Source organism: Lonchura striata, chromosome Z (genome assembly GCF_050655825.1).
Source record: "Lonchura striata isolate lonStrDom1 chromosome Z, ASM5065582v1, whole genome shotgun sequence".
NCBI classification, from domain to species: domain Eukaryota; kingdom Metazoa; phylum Chordata; class Aves; order Passeriformes; family Estrildidae; genus Lonchura; species Lonchura striata.
Genome location: NC_140740.1, coordinates 767,223 through 786,267, shown reverse-complemented (window position 1 = coordinate 786,267; position 19,045 = coordinate 767,223). Strand labels below are relative to the sequence as shown.

General features: G+C 46.0%; 1 protein-coding gene across 5 annotated transcripts in view; it reads right to left on the bottom strand.

Annotated features, from left to right (window-relative positions):
• Positions 1-18,091, bottom strand: part of RASGRF2 (Ras protein specific guanine nucleotide releasing factor 2) — a 129,532-nt gene extending 111,441 nt beyond the window's left edge. For all 5 annotated transcript variants that reach the window (XM_085567206.1, XM_085567207.1, XM_085567208.1 and 2 more), the window contains exon 1: positions 17,701-18,091. In XM_085567206.1, coding sequence (XP_085423332.1) covers positions 17,701-17,985 — 285 coding nt within the window. In that variant the 5' untranslated portion in view covers positions 17,986-18,091. The remainder of the gene's footprint in view (positions 1-17,700) is intronic.
• Positions 18,092-19,045: the final 954 nt, after the last annotated feature.

Below are 19,045 nucleotides of genomic sequence, written 5' to 3'. Positions count from 1 at the left end.
GCAGCTGGCACTGGATATGAAATTCAGAGTTATACACTAAAGAACTGCAGGATCACAAAATCATGAAAATTATAAAAGATAAATCCGAAGGCACCACTATCACAAAGAAACACCTTTTGGTTTTTGATCAGCACCTCAGTGTCATGCACCTCAGAGCTCAGAGCAAGGACAGGACACACTGTGGTGATCACACACCTGGGCAGGGCAGACTGGTCTCTTTAATTACCTTATTCCATTATTTTTCCACGTGTGCCCCTCCTTTTCCCTGCCTTAGGCTCCACCTGGAGTCATCCATAGCAAGTCCTGTGTGGCCCCAAAAGCTCTTCCCTGCTTCCCATAACCAGTGCCCTGTTCCCAGGCACCATGCTCAGCCTCCAGGTGACCTCAAGACTTCTGCTGATTCTAGTTCAGGTGGCAATCCAGTCAAAGAAATCTCTGGATTTTGTGTGACTAACTGCCTGGCAAGTCATTCACTCCCCATTTGTACTTGCTTACTTTCACTGTAAGTGGCCATTCCAAATATTTCAAGTTTTTAAGGCGTATAACAAAATTTGGCAGAAGTCCAATGTGAATATTTCCTCAACCACAAAAGAAAGCTCTCACTGCTAAATAGGAAGGCTGCTACGATATAGTTATATTTTTTAAGTAAAAGAAAGGCTAAATGTATCATACACGTACCCAGAGAAAGTGTTTTTCCTCAAAAATTATTGTCCTCTTTTGTTATGAAATTATTGTGTATGTTTAAGGCATGTTGTGGGACAATAACTGCTTATTAAACCAGCATATTTCCATCACGTACAATGTCTCAAATTCATGTAATTCCCTGGAAAACTCTACCCAGCCATCAGCTGCTGAGCCCAGAAGAGAGTGGAGATCAAACTCTTGGTGTGTGATGGCGAAGCTGCTTTGACATAATCCACACTCCATCTGCTGCAGGAGCCAGGCTGGAACCATCCCACATTAATTACATAACAATTATGAATGGCAGGTAATTAATGACTTACAGCTTAGGGCTGACACTCCAGGTGCCTGTGCCACCTCTGCAGAGGTTTTCTCGTGCTCTCAGGGGTGCTCTGTGCCCCACCACACCAACCCACAGCCCTCAGCCAGGCCAGGCTGCCTTGCCTGGGGCTCTGCAAGCACAGCTGAGCTTTTCTGGTCTCAAAAAATGAGGTATTTTTGGCCTCACTCATCTCTCAGGACAGGCCATCAGGCAGCAAGCATCGTCTGCTGACAAAAAGCTGCCACGCACGGCATCGCTACGGGAGCACTGCAATCCCTTTTTCTTTTATTCGACCAAAAAGTGCCCTAAATGAAAGGTCTGCAGCCACACACACAAGTGCTCAGAGGCTCTCAAACAAATTGCAGGCTCAAACCTCTGTCCTGCACACCAGCACTGCCCCGAGGGAACAGCCAGGGCTCACACTCGGCTGAGAGAAGGCAGCAGAGTCCCGTGTACAAAGGCAGGGGTGCAGCCCTGGAGCACAGCAGCTCAGAAGAAACAAATCAGGATTTTGGTGCTCATGATGAAATGCTGAGCCAGGCAGCAGTGCTGGGGTTGCCAGAGACCTCCTGTTCTGCAGCCTGCAGAACAGCTCAGAGCACACTCCTGGCACCAGCCTCCAGATCTGAGTGTGGGTGTCCACTGGGAGACCAGTTGTAGTGCTAGTTTTCAATAGGTTATTTTTATCTTTTTTTAATAGATTAGATGTCACCGTATGCTTAAAACAAAGATATTATTCCTGCTGGTTGACAACTAATCCTGGAACACCAGAAATTCTGGCCAGCTGGTGATGTGGCTAACTCTACAGGAGATGTGCAAGCATTATTTTTAAATCACAGCCTGTGGCAGGGACATGGAAATTACAAAAAAATTTAAAAAACACAGGGCAACACTAAGTGTGATGGGTGCCAAGTACAGTAGGGAGGAATAATTCCTGCCACATTTGGAGGACCTTGATGATAGGAGTTACGTAGGCACACCTCAAAAAGTACATTTAACTAAGTATGTTTAGGAAGTACATTTCAGGACCTGCTCTTCCAGGTGAAGAGAGAGGGTTAAATGGGCTTACTTTGGAAACCTAACTTTAAAATTTTCCAAGGCTTTGGGATACTCTGCCACACTATCCAAGTTAATAAATTTAATATTTACTAACACATTTTTTTGTAATATTTAATAACACTAAAAATGCCATTTTTAGAACACTTATGTTTGCCTACAGACCCCAGCACATTCCAGCTCCAGAAACAACCCACAGCAAGCATCAGCAAACCAAGCCAAACATGAAGCCAATGTTCCTTATCCAGAACTCAAGAAAATAATCCAACATAAGTTTTAAAAGCAAATATTTCAAGTGCTATGCCTAGGGATATCCGATGGATGGATGGATGATGGATGGATGGATGGATGGATGGATGGATGGATGGATGGATGGATGATGGATGGATGGATGGATGGATGGATGGATGGATGGATGGATGGATGAATGGATGGATGGATGGATGGATGGATGGATGGATGGATGGATGATGGATGGATGGATGGATGGATGGGTGGATGGATGGATGGATGGATGGATGGATGGATGGATGGATGGATGATGGATGATAGATGGATGGATGATGGATGGATGGATGATGGATGGATGGATGGATGGATGGATGGATGGATGGATGGATGATGGATGGATGGATGGATGGATGGATGGATGGATGGATGGATGATGGATGGATGGATGATGGATGGATGGAGGATGGATGGATGGATGATGGATGGATGAATGGATGGATGGATGGATGGATGATGGATGGATGGATGGATGGATGGATGGATGGATGGATGGATGATGGATGGATGGATGGATGGATGGATGGATGGATGGATGATGGATGGATGGATGGATGGATGGATGGATGGATGGATGATGGATGGATGGATGGATGGATGGATGGATGGATGATGGATGGATGGATGGATGGATGAATGGATGGATGGATGATGGATGGATGGATGATGGATGGATGATGGATGGATGGATGATGGATGGATGGAGGATGGATGGATGGATGATGGATGGATGAATGGATGGATGGATGGATGGATGGATGGATGGATGGATGGATGATGGAGGATGGATGGATGGATGGATGGATGGATGGATGGATGATGGATGGTTGTGCTATACCCTGTGGCACAGAGAGGATTGCTGCCCAGGTGGTTTTGGTGACAGCAGCCCTGTGTCAGCAGCAGGACTGAGCTCATGGGTGCCCCAGGGACATCACAGCATCACAGGGTGGCCCAGTGTGATCCACACACAAACCCACTCATTGCATGGAGCTCACAGCCACCAAGATTTCCTCTCTCACAGCTCCAGGAACACGCAATACCAGCTGCAAAATTAAAACCTTCAGCTACTCCTGCCTGTGAAGGAGGACTGTATTGAGGCAGGGAGAGACCAAAGATTTCCAGCACATCCACTTGACAGAGGACAAGGGGCATGGAAGGAAAGCAGGAGAAGTATTGAGACTGTTTGAATTGAGACTGTTTGTTGGTAGAGAAGCATATTGTAGCCTACTGACAGTTGTTGCCATAAGAATTTATTCCATGAGATAGGTCTTGTTCAATATAAACACTGTCCACAACCAAGCTTGCCCTCACTAATGATGTGATTTTCTAGTATCTCAGTAAACTAGTTGTTGCCCTTTAAGTCCTCACTTAAAAAAAAATAAAATTAAAAAATTTTCCCAAGAAACAATGTTATGACATACTCTATTGTGCCACATTGTGATCCCAACATTGAAAACAAGACAGGGTGCCAACAATTCCAGGCTGAAACTTTCCATAATTTTACCTTAGCAGCCTCGTGCTTGTCTCAAATAGCTCATGGAAAGTGCTGGTACTCTAAGCACATTTAACACACTCCAGTTTCCAAATAACAACTAGAAATGAACATATACTGACATTTTCATTACATGAGTAATCTACAATAGAAGCTGCAGATTATACATGAAATACATGCAGAACTGGATACTACTATTGATATAAGTATTACTTAGTAATAATTAATTTGATGGGTTCATGATTCAGGAGGTTTTAAGAAGGCAAAGGGGGTAGCCTGAATCTAGTAAGTGTTTTTAATCAAATGAGTCAATCACATTTGAATACTGTTCTTTGGAAGCCCTCAAAACTCCCTTTCAAATATGTTTTCCATTAATTATCCACACTTCCCTCAGCACTCCACCCCACTCATATCCTTCCTGACCTGGATGACTTAAAAATAACCTTGAATCAAGAAAGAACATCAGGAAATAAAAATGGAAATGGCAGCTGATCAACCCTTAATAAAAGGTACATGGTATTAAAGCAGATCAGGCACCTGGTCCCACTTGATATATTTAGAAAAGTCTACTGAAGTCACTTAGATTAAATAATCCATCGCTGTGAAATTACATCAGGTAAAGGACAGATATGTAATTTACATCTATGATGTAAGAAACACCATTTATATACTTTATGAAAGTAAGTGGAGTAGGAATAAACAAATCTTCACAATACTGGGCTGTGCTAGGGGTGTCCCAGCTTTACAGGTGATGCACCTTCAGTACCAGGTAGGGATTCCCCAGATATGCCCCAGGTGGGAGAGGTTAAATAAAAGCCCACCTGGGTGAACAGCAGGGACAAGGAAAGGGTAAGGGAAAAATAGGAGAAAATGGGTAAGGAAGTGACACACACTGGAGCCAAGGTGAGTGCTGGCAGTGTCTGAACATCGTGAAGCTGAACAACCACATCCCCTCTGTGCTTCCACCTCTGCAGTAACACAGCCCAAAGAATTTACTTTACATTCCCCAGGGCACCAGAACTCTGTATTTTTTAAAATATTGTTACTGCTCAGCACAAGGAGAATACAAAAGGAAGAAAACCACTGAATTACAGATATATTCCAAGTAACTCAAGACAAGGAAAAAAGGCTTCAGCTTGAGTTAGCAGCAGTTATATCACATTCTGTTCATTTGTGCATAAAAGTTTAAAGTTAAGTTTATTCTAGTTGCACAACTTTTTCCTGCTGCAATTTAAACGTGAGCCAAGCCAGAATGACTACTACTTCAAATTTAAATCAGATGGGAAGTGATTAAAAAAGAAAAAAAAACCTCTTTTACTCCCCCCAGCAAAATAAAAAAGTGAAACAGAAAATACATACATGCCACATACATGGTGCACTAAGACGTGCATTAAAGGAAAAAAAAGCATGTTCAAAGCAAAGAAGGACAGAGTTTTCATATTTTTATTTTGTAATAAACTCATAGGAATTCTGATTTTTTTTTGTTATGGTTCTGAGCCAATAGTAAATATCTTCCAGAAAGAAGACGAGACTGATCACTGTACAGCAACTTGAAACAATGTCCTGGCATATATATTTCTTTTCACACGTGATTCCACTTCCTGACAACAAGCAGAGAGGAAAATTTAAGAAAGCAGAGTGGGAAGCCTTGCTGGTTTTCCTTACCAAAAAAAAAAAAAAAAAAAAATTCCTACTATCTGGGCCAGCAGTCCCATCTTAGAACTAAATGTCCTGGGTGAAGGTTCAATATCATCTTTTACTGTCCTGGTCATTCTGAGAGGTTTAACCTGGCCATCCTTGGAGATGTGGGGGATGATATCTGGGAGATATCTCGGAGAAATCTGAGAGATATCTGGGAGATATCTGCTCCCTCCCAGTCCTCAGGAACTTCTCCCAGCCACCATGACCACTCCACACTTCTCAAGGTTCACTCAAGCAAAACGTCTGGGTGCCACTGGACTGCTCTAGGATCACTGAAGAAATATGAATGGATTCAAAGTCAAACAGGTTTGCGTTCCTGAGTCACTCAAGAATTTAGAAAATTCTGATTTTTTTTATTACACCACGGTAACTTATAGGAAAAAACCTGTCTGTTTTTACTGCATGTAAGTGCCAAATGCTGACATTATTGTAAGGTGGGAAAGTATAAATATCAAAACTTGTTAGCAAAGATGAAAAACACAATTCAAAAAGATGAGGTGCCTTACACTGCTCAGAATAAGAGGACTTGGTTGCTTACACTTCTCCAGCCACCCTAAAAACAGCAGCAGAAAGTCAGGATTTCTCAGCCAGGAGAGCAGGAGATGCTCACAGCAAGAAATAAAGTGTGGCTGCCCTGGAAGCTGCTGAAGAAGCTGCACAAGCAGGACACAAAGAGTTGGAGAACCCATGGAAAGGACACAAATGATGAACAAAGCCCTGCACAGGTTCTTGCTCTGCTCACAGCTGGAGTCCCTTTGTGTCCCGCTCCTGGTGAGAGCAGCACAGGGACTGACCCAGGGCTCCCAGCACTGCTCACAGGGCAGCCTGCAAGCACCACATCAACATCTGTGGGGCAGAAACCTGGCCAGCAATATGCACCAAAAGCAGTTTGAAGTTTACATGAGGCAAAACAAATGCTGGAGGGAAAGGGTCAAAGAGGGGAACACCACAAAGAGGGAGAAAATGTGTGAACAAACACTTGATATTACCCTGCCAAGGAATGTCAATTATTAAAAAACTCATACATTCACCCTTCTAATCCAAGTGGTATTAAGGAGATCTGCTGCAATTACAAGTAATTGACTCACAAAATAAATACTAGGAATTAAAAACCCTTACAAATTTCAGCCAAGTGTATCAAACCCCAACTGCCTTGGAACAACTGAGATCAGCCGGAGCAGGGAAAGCCTCTTGCCTGGAAGAACAAACCTGCAAGGGGCACCCAACAGGTCCCAGAGGAAAATGAAGCCATGAATTGGAGGAGGAACAGCCCAGACACTGGACAGGGGACATGGCACTCCTCAGGTGTGTGCAGAAACCTGCAGGTGACACCTCGTGGGAGCCACTCCTGTGCCACCCGTGCAGTACAGGCGTCCATCTGGAAACTGCAGGGATAAACAAACACCCCCGTGCAGGGGAATGCAGCAGATGGGATGGAATTCCACATCTCAGGCTGGTTTGTGCCTGCAGAAGTTCCAGCAGAGAAACTGATTCACCAGGAGGCCACAGGGTCAGAGGGGCTCAAGAGGCAAGTAAGTCAGGACACAGCCCAGATAAGCTTCCTTCTGCCCTGATCACCCAGGTAATGAACACACGTCAGATACACATTCAAACACCCTCAGAAAATGTGAAAGTAAATGCAAAAAATCAAAGACATTTGCAGAAAGTCAGTGATTCTTAGGAAAGTGCTAGGAAGGTACTTTACTTTTCCCCCGTCCTTTTCATGGGAGGTAAATATATCTATTTGTTTCACACAGAACCACCTGGCATCCCTCTGAGTTTATCAGGTTGATGTTTTTTCGGTTACTAAAAACAGAGGCAAGAAAAAGTTCAGAGAATAAAACCCAGTTATATTTATTGAAGGGAATTCAGGTTCATTTCGGGCAGGCAAAGTCCCCCCAGGGACTTTCACCCAAAATGAACCATGAGTCATGAGTTTTCATAATTTTATAAGTTTGGTCCATTTGAATAGTGGGGGTTGATTTAACAATTACAGCTTCAGCTAATGAAGTAATTTACCCCAAGTTTCTCCCCATAAGTTACTTTTATTTGCATTTCTGGGCCCTGGGGCAGTGAGGTGTCCTTGATTGCCAGGCCTGGAGAGGAATTGCTGTGTCTGCCCAAAACGGGACAGCAGCAGCTGGCACTGAATGTGGAGCTTAGGGTTATACACTAAAGAACTGCAGGATCACAAATACATGAGAAATATAAAAGTTCATATCCTAAGGCACGAGGTGCCTCGCTCCCTTTGCTGGCCCACGGCCACAGGGATGCAGAGCAGCACCCAGGTGAGATCCTGTGTGTGCAAACAATTCCAGCATCATCCAGGGGTGCAGACAGAGCTCTGGCAGGTGTGAGAAACAGCTACCCACTTTTCATAAATTTAGAAAGGTTTATTAAACCTTATCAAAAACACAACAGAAGACTGAAGAGAGAAAATGTTACGGCACCAGGAGCAGAGGATTTTCCCCACCATGTGCTCATCCACACAATGGAGGTTTCAGCTTTTAACCCTTTTGCCCCTCCCAAAGTTCTGTCCACCACTCCTCCTTCACTGCCCAGGGGTGGGGGGCTCTTCCTTAAATCCTGACTGGAGGTCAGATGTCACCACAGTGACAAACCCACCCTCCCAAACCTCCCAAACCCAGGCCAGCCCCTGATAACACAAGGGGGTAAGACATAACTATGAATCTATTAAACTTTCTTTAACCTGTATAGAGGATATCTGCCTGTTAATTTCCTCTGCACAGGTGATATTTTTCTGTTAATTGTGCGAGTCAGCCATGGCATCACTGATCCATCACAGGTCACTGCTGGAAGCACTGGGCAGCAGCGAGCCCGGGGCCAGGAGGTGATGCTCCTGTGGAATTCCCACCTGCAGCAGGCAGCAAGGACACGAGCAAAGCCCCCACTCAGGGCCTGCAAGCTCGCACCCAGCACAGCAGGAGAGCTGCACCCAAAAAAAATTGGTTGGTCCCACAACCGAAGCCGTGGGTAAAAAGCTCCACTTCTAAAAAGTTTGGTTTGTTTTTTTTTTTCTCTGTCAGTTTCATGTTCAGTTTGGGGGTTTTAGTGGGTTGTTTCTCTGGTTTTGTTTATGTTTTGGGTTTTTTTGTTTGTTTGTTTTTTGGTTTTTTTTTTTGGTTTTTTTTTTTTTTAGTTTTTGGCTTTATTGCAAAGGCAGGTAGAGGAGCACTGTGCTGGAGGCTGCCTGGTGCAGTGTGCATTCATCCCCAGGTGTGCAAGCACAGTGGCTGCAGCCCTTTTTGGGAGCCCTCTCCTCTCAGCAGACCCTGGCCCAGCCACCACACACAGGTGAGACCTGTTGTGATGCACATCTCCTGCACACTGAGCAGCAGAGCTCAGAAATTCTTACCCCACGTCCTGTGACGCCTCTCATTGCATCATTCTTCACTCCCCTACAATTAATACATTTATTTTCACAACAGCCAGTGGGGTGAGAAGGAATTACTGCAACAATGGTCAGCACAAACCCCAGCAAGTCTGATGCTACTCAGTTTGGATGCCTGGGGAGATACAGCCACTGATCTTTGGCGTTTAAGTGGCACTTTATATTTTAACCATTACATTCACAGGGAATGTTTCACCTCCCAGCATGCCTCCCTCCCGAGCCAAGCTGGGTCCCCAAAACAAGGATTAATTGCCATTATTAATCACAACCACAATTCCTTCCTGAGTACTTTACAAGAAAGGAGGCCCTGCTGTTTCTCTCAGCCATCGTGTACTTGTTGGGCCAAGAAAGCACAACTGCAAGACCCCAGTGACACAAAACCAACATAAAAATCTGGAAAATCTCACACAGGGCTCAGTTCCACCCCAGGAGCCCTCCCCTGCCTGCTGCTCCTGACCCAGCTCTCAGAACAGGACACAACGCTTCAGAAATCAAATGCAATTGGTGATCAATTGGTTATCAGCCCCTGCATGGATCACCCCAGGCCACCAGCACTGCTGCTGCCTTCAGCTGCACAAACACCTGCACGGCACAGCTGGAACTGCACTGGTGTCCCTGCTGCACTCCTCCCTCACTGCTTTTCCACCATTCCCTCAAGACTGCTTTGCAGTCTACACGAATCTAGTTCTCCCCAACAGATTTATTAGGAGGAAGCACTTTTAATAGTTGACTGGAATTGTTCTGTGAGCACCAAGTTGAAGAGAACATGACTAGTGCAAAAGAAGGTTGCAATTTTCTTGTCATGCCTGATCCTCCATGAATGCACAGGGTTAAAAATAAATTCTGGCTCCATTCTGGAGGGCATCAGAGACATCCTGTCAAAGGTGTTGAACATGATCCCCACAATTCCAGAGAAGAAAATTAAATCTTTGGCATTTGCTGAAGGAGGAGAAACAACCTGTGTAAGTCAGAGGAAGTAAAGGGAAATTAGAAAGGAACAGAAAATTTGGCCACCTGCAGCCATCCTGAATTTCCAACAGGTGAGGGCCCAGCATAGTCCTGAGACATCAGAGTGTTATGAATAACAAATATTTCACATTTATGTATTGGCTTTTGCAAGTTATAATTGATCACCAATATTCTGACATAGTACTACTTGTAATTCCTTTTAACTGCTTTTTGGTATATATGTATATAAATCAAGGTAAATTAAGAGAAATATATCTAATCTGTCAGCTTATTTATACACTGTATAGTTACACTGTATAGCTTGCAGAAATAGTAGTGTGATAAATATATATTACATCTTAGGCCTTAGCATAATACTGAAATAGACACACTATGTAAGGTTAAAATGCTTTTATTGGTGTAAGTAACTCAAACAAGAGTGTGACATAGCTATGTTATTTCTCACATTTGTAGACTACATTATCTGAGTGATGACATTGCAGTGACAAAAACCAGGACACAAAGGGAAAAATTTACTACCCACCCTCCAGTTATCAAGCAGTGTCAAGACAACAGAATGGAGCCTCGAGAAGAAATAAAATATATTGATTTAATCTACAGGATGGCATGCAGACAAGTCAAAGGTTAAAACCAAGCAAAAGAAATTCCTGGAACATCTAAACTCACGGAAATGTTTGAATATGCATAGCTCTCATTAATATGCATTTAACCACTGTAATGAAAAGTACATCGGGAAATTGTTTTAAGCTAATGGTGTGCTTCTGGCATTTTGGCAAGGCACCCCAGCACTGGATAGTGTCCCTTTTATCCCTTACTAAACTTTGATTAAATTTTTTTTTGAACAGTGAAACTTGTTTTTCATAAAAGAGACAGCACCAGTAGTGTGGTGGTTTAGGCTCCAGCACAGGAAATGTCAGAGCAGAGGCAAACACCAGTTTGGGATGGGGGGACAACCAGCCTCTCCCACTTTGGTATTCCTTCAATCCCCAGAACTGGCCCCGCTGGCCAGGGACCCAGCTCAGCTGGGGCTCCCAAAATCCTGCCACAGCCCCTGTCCCCCACCTCTGCACAGGTGCAGACATCTACAGAGAGCCAAAATTTACTCACAGAACGCCAAAGAGAGGCACAGCATCTTAAAAGTGCAGTATAGTGAACTAAATGCAATGAATTACAGCAATTCAATGAGCTCACTGAGTCTGAAAGATTGCAAAGGGCACGCTGCAGTGCCGTGGAAATCTTGCAGTAATTCAAGAACTTGAATCACACTAGTTCAAGCCTGCAGAATAATTAATCAGATAATTTCTGTTACTCAGACATTATATCACACTCAAAAATCTCAGAAGGCAAAAAATGGACAAAAGTCACCAGTTCCACAGCACCATGAGCAAAAAGGAGATAATATAATTCCAGATTTTTTTCAATAGTTACAGCATTTACCTCTTAAAATGCAACAGGTTTTTTTTTGTTTTTTTTTAAATTTGTAGTGGAGCTGATGGGATCTACCACTAAAAAAAAAAAAAAAAAAAAAAAAAACTTGCAGAAGTAAAATTAAAAATTGTAATAGAGCTCAGTTCACAATTGACAGTTTATAACACTTCCTAAAAAAAACTCAGTTGGTTCTGAGCTCATGGCAAGCACCAAAGGAAACTGAAATGGCTGGACTGACTTGGGGAAGCCTCTGCTTCTATAAATACTGATCCTGTAGCTCAAACAGAAAACCTTGCAGGATTGGTAAATCAAAAAAAAAAAAATTTTTTTTTGCTAGCTCAATTGGAAGCATATGTTCCTACACATTTAGTGCAGAGGCACAGTGTTTAAAAAAACCATCCCTCAATGAGGAACGACTGGTAGACAGAAATAACTGGGAAGAGGTGCTCCCCAAAATCTCATGTTCCTGCAGGGACAGGGACAGGCAGCTGCTGACCCACAGCCCCACCAACACCAGCACTGCTCTCCACCCTGACAAACCCTGCCCAAAAAAACAGTGGGAAAAAAAATCGAGTTTAAAAGTTAAATCAAGGTAAATTAAGATTAATGAAGTACAGTTATTCAGTAAATTAGGGACTAAGTTGCTATTTCTGTGCTCAGAATTTGCTTTCTATAGATCTCCTGGTACATTTGAGGAACTAAACAGATACGGCCAAATTGATGCAGCTCCATCAATAAAGGAGACAAAATGAAATGAGCAGCAGCACTGGCTGTAAGGCAGGTGGAAGAACGAAATTCCTGTTAAACTGTTAGAGTGCTTTATCTGAAATTCATATTTGAGTGTTCTCATCCCCACCACGAGCTGCCCTGCAGGAGCTTCTGGTCCCCTGGCATGTTTGAGGCTGGGCTGTGGCCAGCAGATCTCATTCTTACAAGGAAGAGACTGAGTGACATTTTCAGTCTTCAGGCTCTGGGATTTTGCATTTCCAAGTGAGGTCTACCCTGTGCTTCCAGTCACTGACATTTCACCTGTTGGCCAAAAGCATTTCCCAGCAACTCCACAAACAAGCCCTTGCCAAATGTCATTTGTCTTGGGATCTAATTATCATCCAATAACTTAATTACAGGTTATGCACTTCTGTTAGAGCACATTGCAATATTTCAGGATCTTACAATGCCTCGCAGGGAAAAGCTGGGAACCTCAGCCCATGTTTTCTATCCAATAAAACTTTGCCTCACCAAAATCTGATCTCATTACTCTCAGTCCTTTTAATTACTCACTGACATTCAGGTGGGGTCTCTTGTTGCCTTTCACCCTCAAGGGTGACCAAAAGTCAAGAACAGAAAACAAAATGGACCCAGCTCAGATTCCTGACCAAAACCACTTGATATGCAAAGGTTTATAAAGGTTGCCAAATGTTAATAATAAACTATTAAATGTCATCAATGTTCTCCAAGCTATGTCTGTGCAGATTCAAGTAACCCTTGAGGAGGCATGTCAAAAATAAAACCAAAACAAAAAACTATGCCTACCTTAACTCAATTATCAGCTGTGTAGGTTCCCCACACATGCACAGTTACAAACCCTTTTGGTAACATGACAGAACACATATACCTTTTCAAGAGTTAGGAGGAAACACCTAAATTTTGGCAAAACTGCAAATAAATATGGCTGTGAGATTTTCCTCTCCTTCTCCTTATTCACAAACTGTACTCACTGCTGAGCAAACACAAAACATTTATCAAAGAGCAGAGCTCAGTCCCTGGGTAGATCCCAGCAGGGTTTTTACTTGTTTGTTTGGTTGATGGCTTGGGTCGGGTTCTTGTTTGTTTGTTTGTTTGGGAGTTTTATTAATTTCTGTATTTATTTCCCACCTGTTGCCTTAAGTCACAGGGGACGCTGTAAATTCACTTTTTATTTCTCCACAACCTCTTGGTGCAGCTTGCAAGAAGCACAGTGGCAGGGACTCGTGTTCTGCTGCCCCCAACACAGAGCAGAGGATCTCAAATATTTGGGGAATGTGCCCAGAGCTCTGATGTGCCATGAGAGTGACTGAGGGACAGCAGGGGACAGGGACAGCCAAGAGCAGGTTATCCCAAAGCTGTTTTCACACAAGAACCCTTCAGACACTCTCCCATGAGAAGATCTTACTAAAACCTTAACCCCAATAGCCATCTTTTTTAATTAACTCTTTCTGTTGAGGGTAATCCATTAAAACCACAAAACTTTGAAGAAAACAGAAGCACAACACATCTTTATTTCCTCTCAGATGATGAGGAGAAAAATTAATCTATTATTTCTATTAATCTATTATTTCTTAATTTCTCCTGAAAATTTTTTAAATGTGGTGGTATCTGGCCTACCTTTCACTGGAACATCACGGGGAACTCCCTGTCCACATGCAAGCAGTGAGATTTATGGACAATAGTAATCCTGAAGGTGCCAAAAAAACCCCAAAACTCCTCAGCCATCTACAACATTAAACATGCACAGGATGCTGAGCAACTCGGGGGGAGTTGCCCAGAAAAACTGAGTAACTTTTAATTAATTTCATCTTCATTAAAAAAATGCCCTTTAAGTGCTGTTCCTTGGTTAAACATAATTAAAGACGCTGAAGGTACAGCAAAAGCTGGTGGTGGCATGTGCCAAGCAATAAGTGTAAAACAGAGAGGATCCACAAAACCTCTGTGTCCTCCACAAAACCAGAGCTGCAGCAGGCAGAAAAAAAATTCAAATGATTGGATTCTGTTAATCTGTGGGAACACAGACCTAATACTGCATTTAATTTTGCTAAGTGGGAGGAAGATTATTGCAGGCAAGATACAAAGAATATCTCTGCTCCAATCATGCAACATTTACAACCTTAAATACTCTGAGACAGTTATTAATAACAGTATCAGAACATTTCCATGTATTCAATGCACAGTTATGAAAGAAACTAAACACACAGGCCTCCTCCCAACGCGGACAATAATAATAATGTTAATATTTACATTCCTCTAATCACTTGTTTCCAGTAGTATTTTAAAAAGCAGCTGTGAACTTGCTGGATAACAAGTGCCAGCCTTCTGTGAAGCGCTGCAAAAAGTATGATTTGGGGCATTTTGTTTTACTTTTGAAAGAGACTAACCCCTCACTAAGACAGAGCCAGCCATTCCAGAGTTTCTGAAAGAAAAGCTGAAATGGATTCTCATCAAGACTCTCAGTGCCACAGTGAAGGACTTGTTGGGGCTGCACTTGTTTACAACCCTCAATTCCCCCAGGAAGAAGCAGTTTAACTAAAATCAGAATTTATCTGCATGTGGTATTCGCATCTCCTAATTTGCTGATTCAAAACTCAGCCCCTTCTACCTTGTTATTCTTTCAATAAATCTATGTCTTCTTTTTTTTTGCCTGAAATGTAAAATCAGAGTGTAGAGCAACACCTCTTTGGTGTTTACAAAAACTCTTCCAAAATGTGAGGGAGATCAAAACACTTTTATTTAAAAACAAGAATTCCCTCTGCAGATCATTTAGTATATGCAGCATACTCAATTCGATCACACATTTCCAGAATATCAGTTGATTCACTCTTTATGCAGTCATTATTAAGACAGGTTCTGTACATTTAACAGATTTTTATTTGAAGCAAATATCCCTCTGAAGGAAATAAAAATAGTAATATAGTAATGGAAAAGGCAAAACAAGTGCATTCTGCCATTGCAATTGTTTCTCAAGCCCTTAATGCTGCAAAACCAGAATAAATCTTATGGAGGCATTTGGCATCTTCCTCAGCGTGGTGGCTCCTGTCACACCTTAACATCCCCAGCAGCCCCAGCAGGGTGGAACGTGTCACTGTCCAGCACCAGGGCTGGCTGGGAGCTGGGCACCACACCTGGACACATCTGGCGGCCAAAATTCTGTGTCCTGTGCAGGACAGCACAGCCCAGCCCTCGTCCCACCCAGCTCTGACAATTTACAGAGTTTCACGTGGCACATGACCTGACAATCCATGCCCAAACAACTGAAAACCAACATTGAGAGGATCTGCAAGATATGGGAAACAAAATCTATTTGTCCTCCAAGCATTTTCCATAATTTTTATTATGTAACTTGGAGAAAATGCATTGCTTTTTCAAATATCCACTCAAGATATGCTGATGAAGCTCTCTCACGTGATTAGTTCCTCTTTCTCTCCCTCATTTGTGTAATTCTAGAGCACATATCACTCTAATATCTGAGTTAGTCAGGTAAATCAAACCCAGACTAAAGGAGAAAAGTTTTGTCTTTTGTCCCTGTTTTGCAGAAGAGAGATTCTCTTCCTTTTTTTTTCCATTCCATTAATACATTTGTGTGGTGAAATCAAAGCAAATTAAATCTATGCAGTATTTTTTCACTGCCAGGAGTTAGCATATGCAATATCGACTTTTCATTATCATCTGATTAAAGTTTGCCTGCCTGTGTTAATAAACTGAAGGTTCATGGCTTATTGCTTTACACCTTTCAGAATGTGAGCACATTTTCTAAATGAAAGAGACTGCTTAATTTTCAAATCTTTTTCTTTTTCATTCTTGCCTTGGATCAGTTTTGGCCACTGAGGGAATTTCCTGTACACCTTAGCAAAGATTTGTGTCTGTATGGATATATACAAACAAGGGTGCACTTCAATGATTAAACATCTGCAAAAGCTACTAACACTCAAAAGCTTTGAATAAAGCTTGGGATCAAGCAAAAGGTGAAGAAAAAAGGATATTTCCTGACGATTTGTCTTGAAAATTGAAACGAGCATCCCATGAAAAAAAAGCATTCTTCTGCCTCTTTAATAGCAGTCTGCTATTCTTGAAAGCACCAACATAGTTGATGTCTGAAGCAATAAAAGCTCAGCTTCCTGCCCTGTAATTATTACTAGATGTAATTATGAACAACTCATTCATCACTGTAAAAGCACAACTTAAGGCTCCCGGAGAACAGACATGGAAGGGATTTGTTTTCAGGCAGTTCTCTCAGTCAAGCTGTAATTTAACAACGCCGCTGATAAACAAGCGTAGTAAGCCAATGTAAAGAAGGCAGGGCAACATCCATGTTTAATATCATCTGGGGATCCTCCAGTGCTCGGCTTATAACGCTACAAAAACATGCCTCAAAGCAATAAGCAAGAATTGGAGGGTGAATATGACACAAGTACAACCATCCCAGCTCCCCAAAGTTTGCTCACTTAGCCATGAAACACCCGGAGGCTGCCTGAGCACACCAGGTTTATTTATAGGTGCGGGGGAAAGGCACAAATATAAGACGAGGCTCTGAGCTCTCCTTGCAAAGTTACCACTCCAGGACAGCTCAGAGATGTGCTGGGTTTCAGGACACGGCTGAGGTCTGTGTCACTTTCTCAGCAGCGTGAGGAAACACCTGCAGCCGCCCAAACTTCCCCAAACCAGCCCGGCACCCGCCGGCTGCTGCCGCGCAGCGAGGGAGGCACCCGGGCACGCCAGGACCGGGCTGGAACACATTTCAGACGAGATCGAGAATTCAGATGAGGCAGCAGGAGGTGTGTGGGCAAGACACCCGATCTCTATCCACGCCGAGCAGCCACGGCGTCCTTTCCGTGCGGTTATGTAATGCACGGGAGTATTGAACCACTCGCTGCTCTGACACACGCGTGTCGCACGGATCAGCCTGGGCAGGATCAGCCGGGGCCGGCGGGGCAGGAGGAGGGCAGGAATTGGGCATTTCAGGGGGAAGGAACCCCAGCCGAGCCCCCGCGGCCCCCGGTCCCCGGCAGCCGGGCCAGACCCGGCTCGGGCGCCGTGCCACATCCCCAGCCCGGCCTCGCCACACCTGCGTGGCACGGAACCCTCGCTCTCCCGTGGGATGTGGCCGGCTGCCATCAGGGCTCGGGCTCGCCCGGGCCGCCCAGCCACCCGCCCGGCTGCCGCACGCGTCCCCAGGGAGACCGAGAGCCTGTTTTCCCCGCAGAGCATCTCCGGGAGAGGCAACAGCCCCGCAGGGAAGGGCTCAGCGCCTCCTCCCCGTGCTGCTCTGGGACTTTGTCCCCCCGCCGCCTGGCCGCGCTGAGTTTGCTGAGAAATGCACCGCTGCACGGCAGAAGCGCATCGAGACACCGAACACCTGCCCCGCGAGAGGAAACTCGGCGTGCCGCCAGCGGGGCTGGAAGCAGGAGGGCCGGGAGGCACGAAGAGCCGCCAGCGGGGACTCGAGGACCCCCGGCTCCCCCGGCTCCCCCGGCTGCGGAGCGGCCCCGGGCCGCAGGAGCTCCCGGCGGGGCCGGGCCGGGGGCGGCACCGCCGGGGGCTCGGGGGGCGGCCCGAGGGCCCCGCTGTCCCTCCCGCTGCCCCCCGGCCGCGGGGCGGTACCTGCTTGTCCAGCGCGGCATCCTTGGCGCTGCCCGCCGCGCATCCCTTGGGAGCGGCCACCCGCTCGCAGTTGCAGCCCTCCAGCATGTACATGCCGGCGGGGCGGGCGCTCTGCTCGCCCTCGAAGTAGAAGAGCACGTTTTGGTAGAGGGCGAACCACTTCTCGTGCCAGCGGTTGGTCTCCGCCGTCTTCTTGCTGAGGTAGCCGCGCTTGGTGCCCTCCTTGCGGGCCAGCAGCGCCAGGTACAGGGCGTGCCCCTCGTTGTACCGCACGCTCTTCTGCATCGTGCCCCGAGCCCGCGGCCGCGGCAGCCTCGCCGGGCGCTCACGGAGCAATTCATGGGCTCCGGCACGCACCGACGGGGCGGCCCCGGCCCCGCGCCCCGCCCGAGTGTCCCCGGCCCCCGCCCCGCCCCGCCCCGCGCCGCCTCCCACCGCCCCAGGCACCGCCGGCGAGCGGCCCCCGGCCGCTGACGTGGGGGATCAGCCGTAAATCCGCTTTGGAGAGCGATTTAAAGAGCAAAGTCGCCGCCGCCGCAGCGCCCGGGTCCCTGCCCCCCGCCACCCTTCCCCCCATCCCCGCATCCCTCCGCTCTCCATCCCTCCATCCCTCCATCCCTCCATCCCCGCATTCCTCCATCCCTCCATCCCCCCATCCCCCCATCCCCCCATCCCTCCATCCCCCCATCCCCCCATCCCCCCATCCCTCCGCTCTCCATCCCTCCATCCCTCCATCCCCCCATCCCTCCATCCCCCCATCCCTCCATCCCTCCATTCCCCCATCCCTCCATCGCTCCATCCCTCCATCCCTCCATCCCTCCATCCCTCCATTCCTCCATCCCCCCATCCATCCATCCATCCATCCATCCCCCATCCCTCCATCGCTCCATCCCTCCATCCCCCCATCCCTCCATCCCTCCATCCCCCCATCCCTCCATCCCTCCATCCCTCCATCCCCCCATCCCTCCATCCCCGCATCCCTCCATCCCTCCATCCCTCCATCCCCCATCCCCCCATCCCTCCATCCCTCCATCCCCCCATCCCTCCATCCCTCCATCCCCCCATCCCTCCATCCCTCCATCCCCCATCCCTCCATCCCTCCATCCCCCCATTTTTCCATCCCTCCATGCCCCCATCTCTCCATCCCTCCATCCCTCCATCCCCCCATTTTTCCATCCCTCCATTCCCGCATCTCTCCATCCCCCATCCCTCCGGGATGCGGAGCGGGGGTCCCCGCGGGCAGCGCAGCGCTCGCCGGGCCGGGCCGGGACCCGCAGGGTGATTTGGGGCTGCCCCGTGGTTTCTCGATAGTTTCCGCCTTTTCCATTCTTGGAGAGAAAATCTT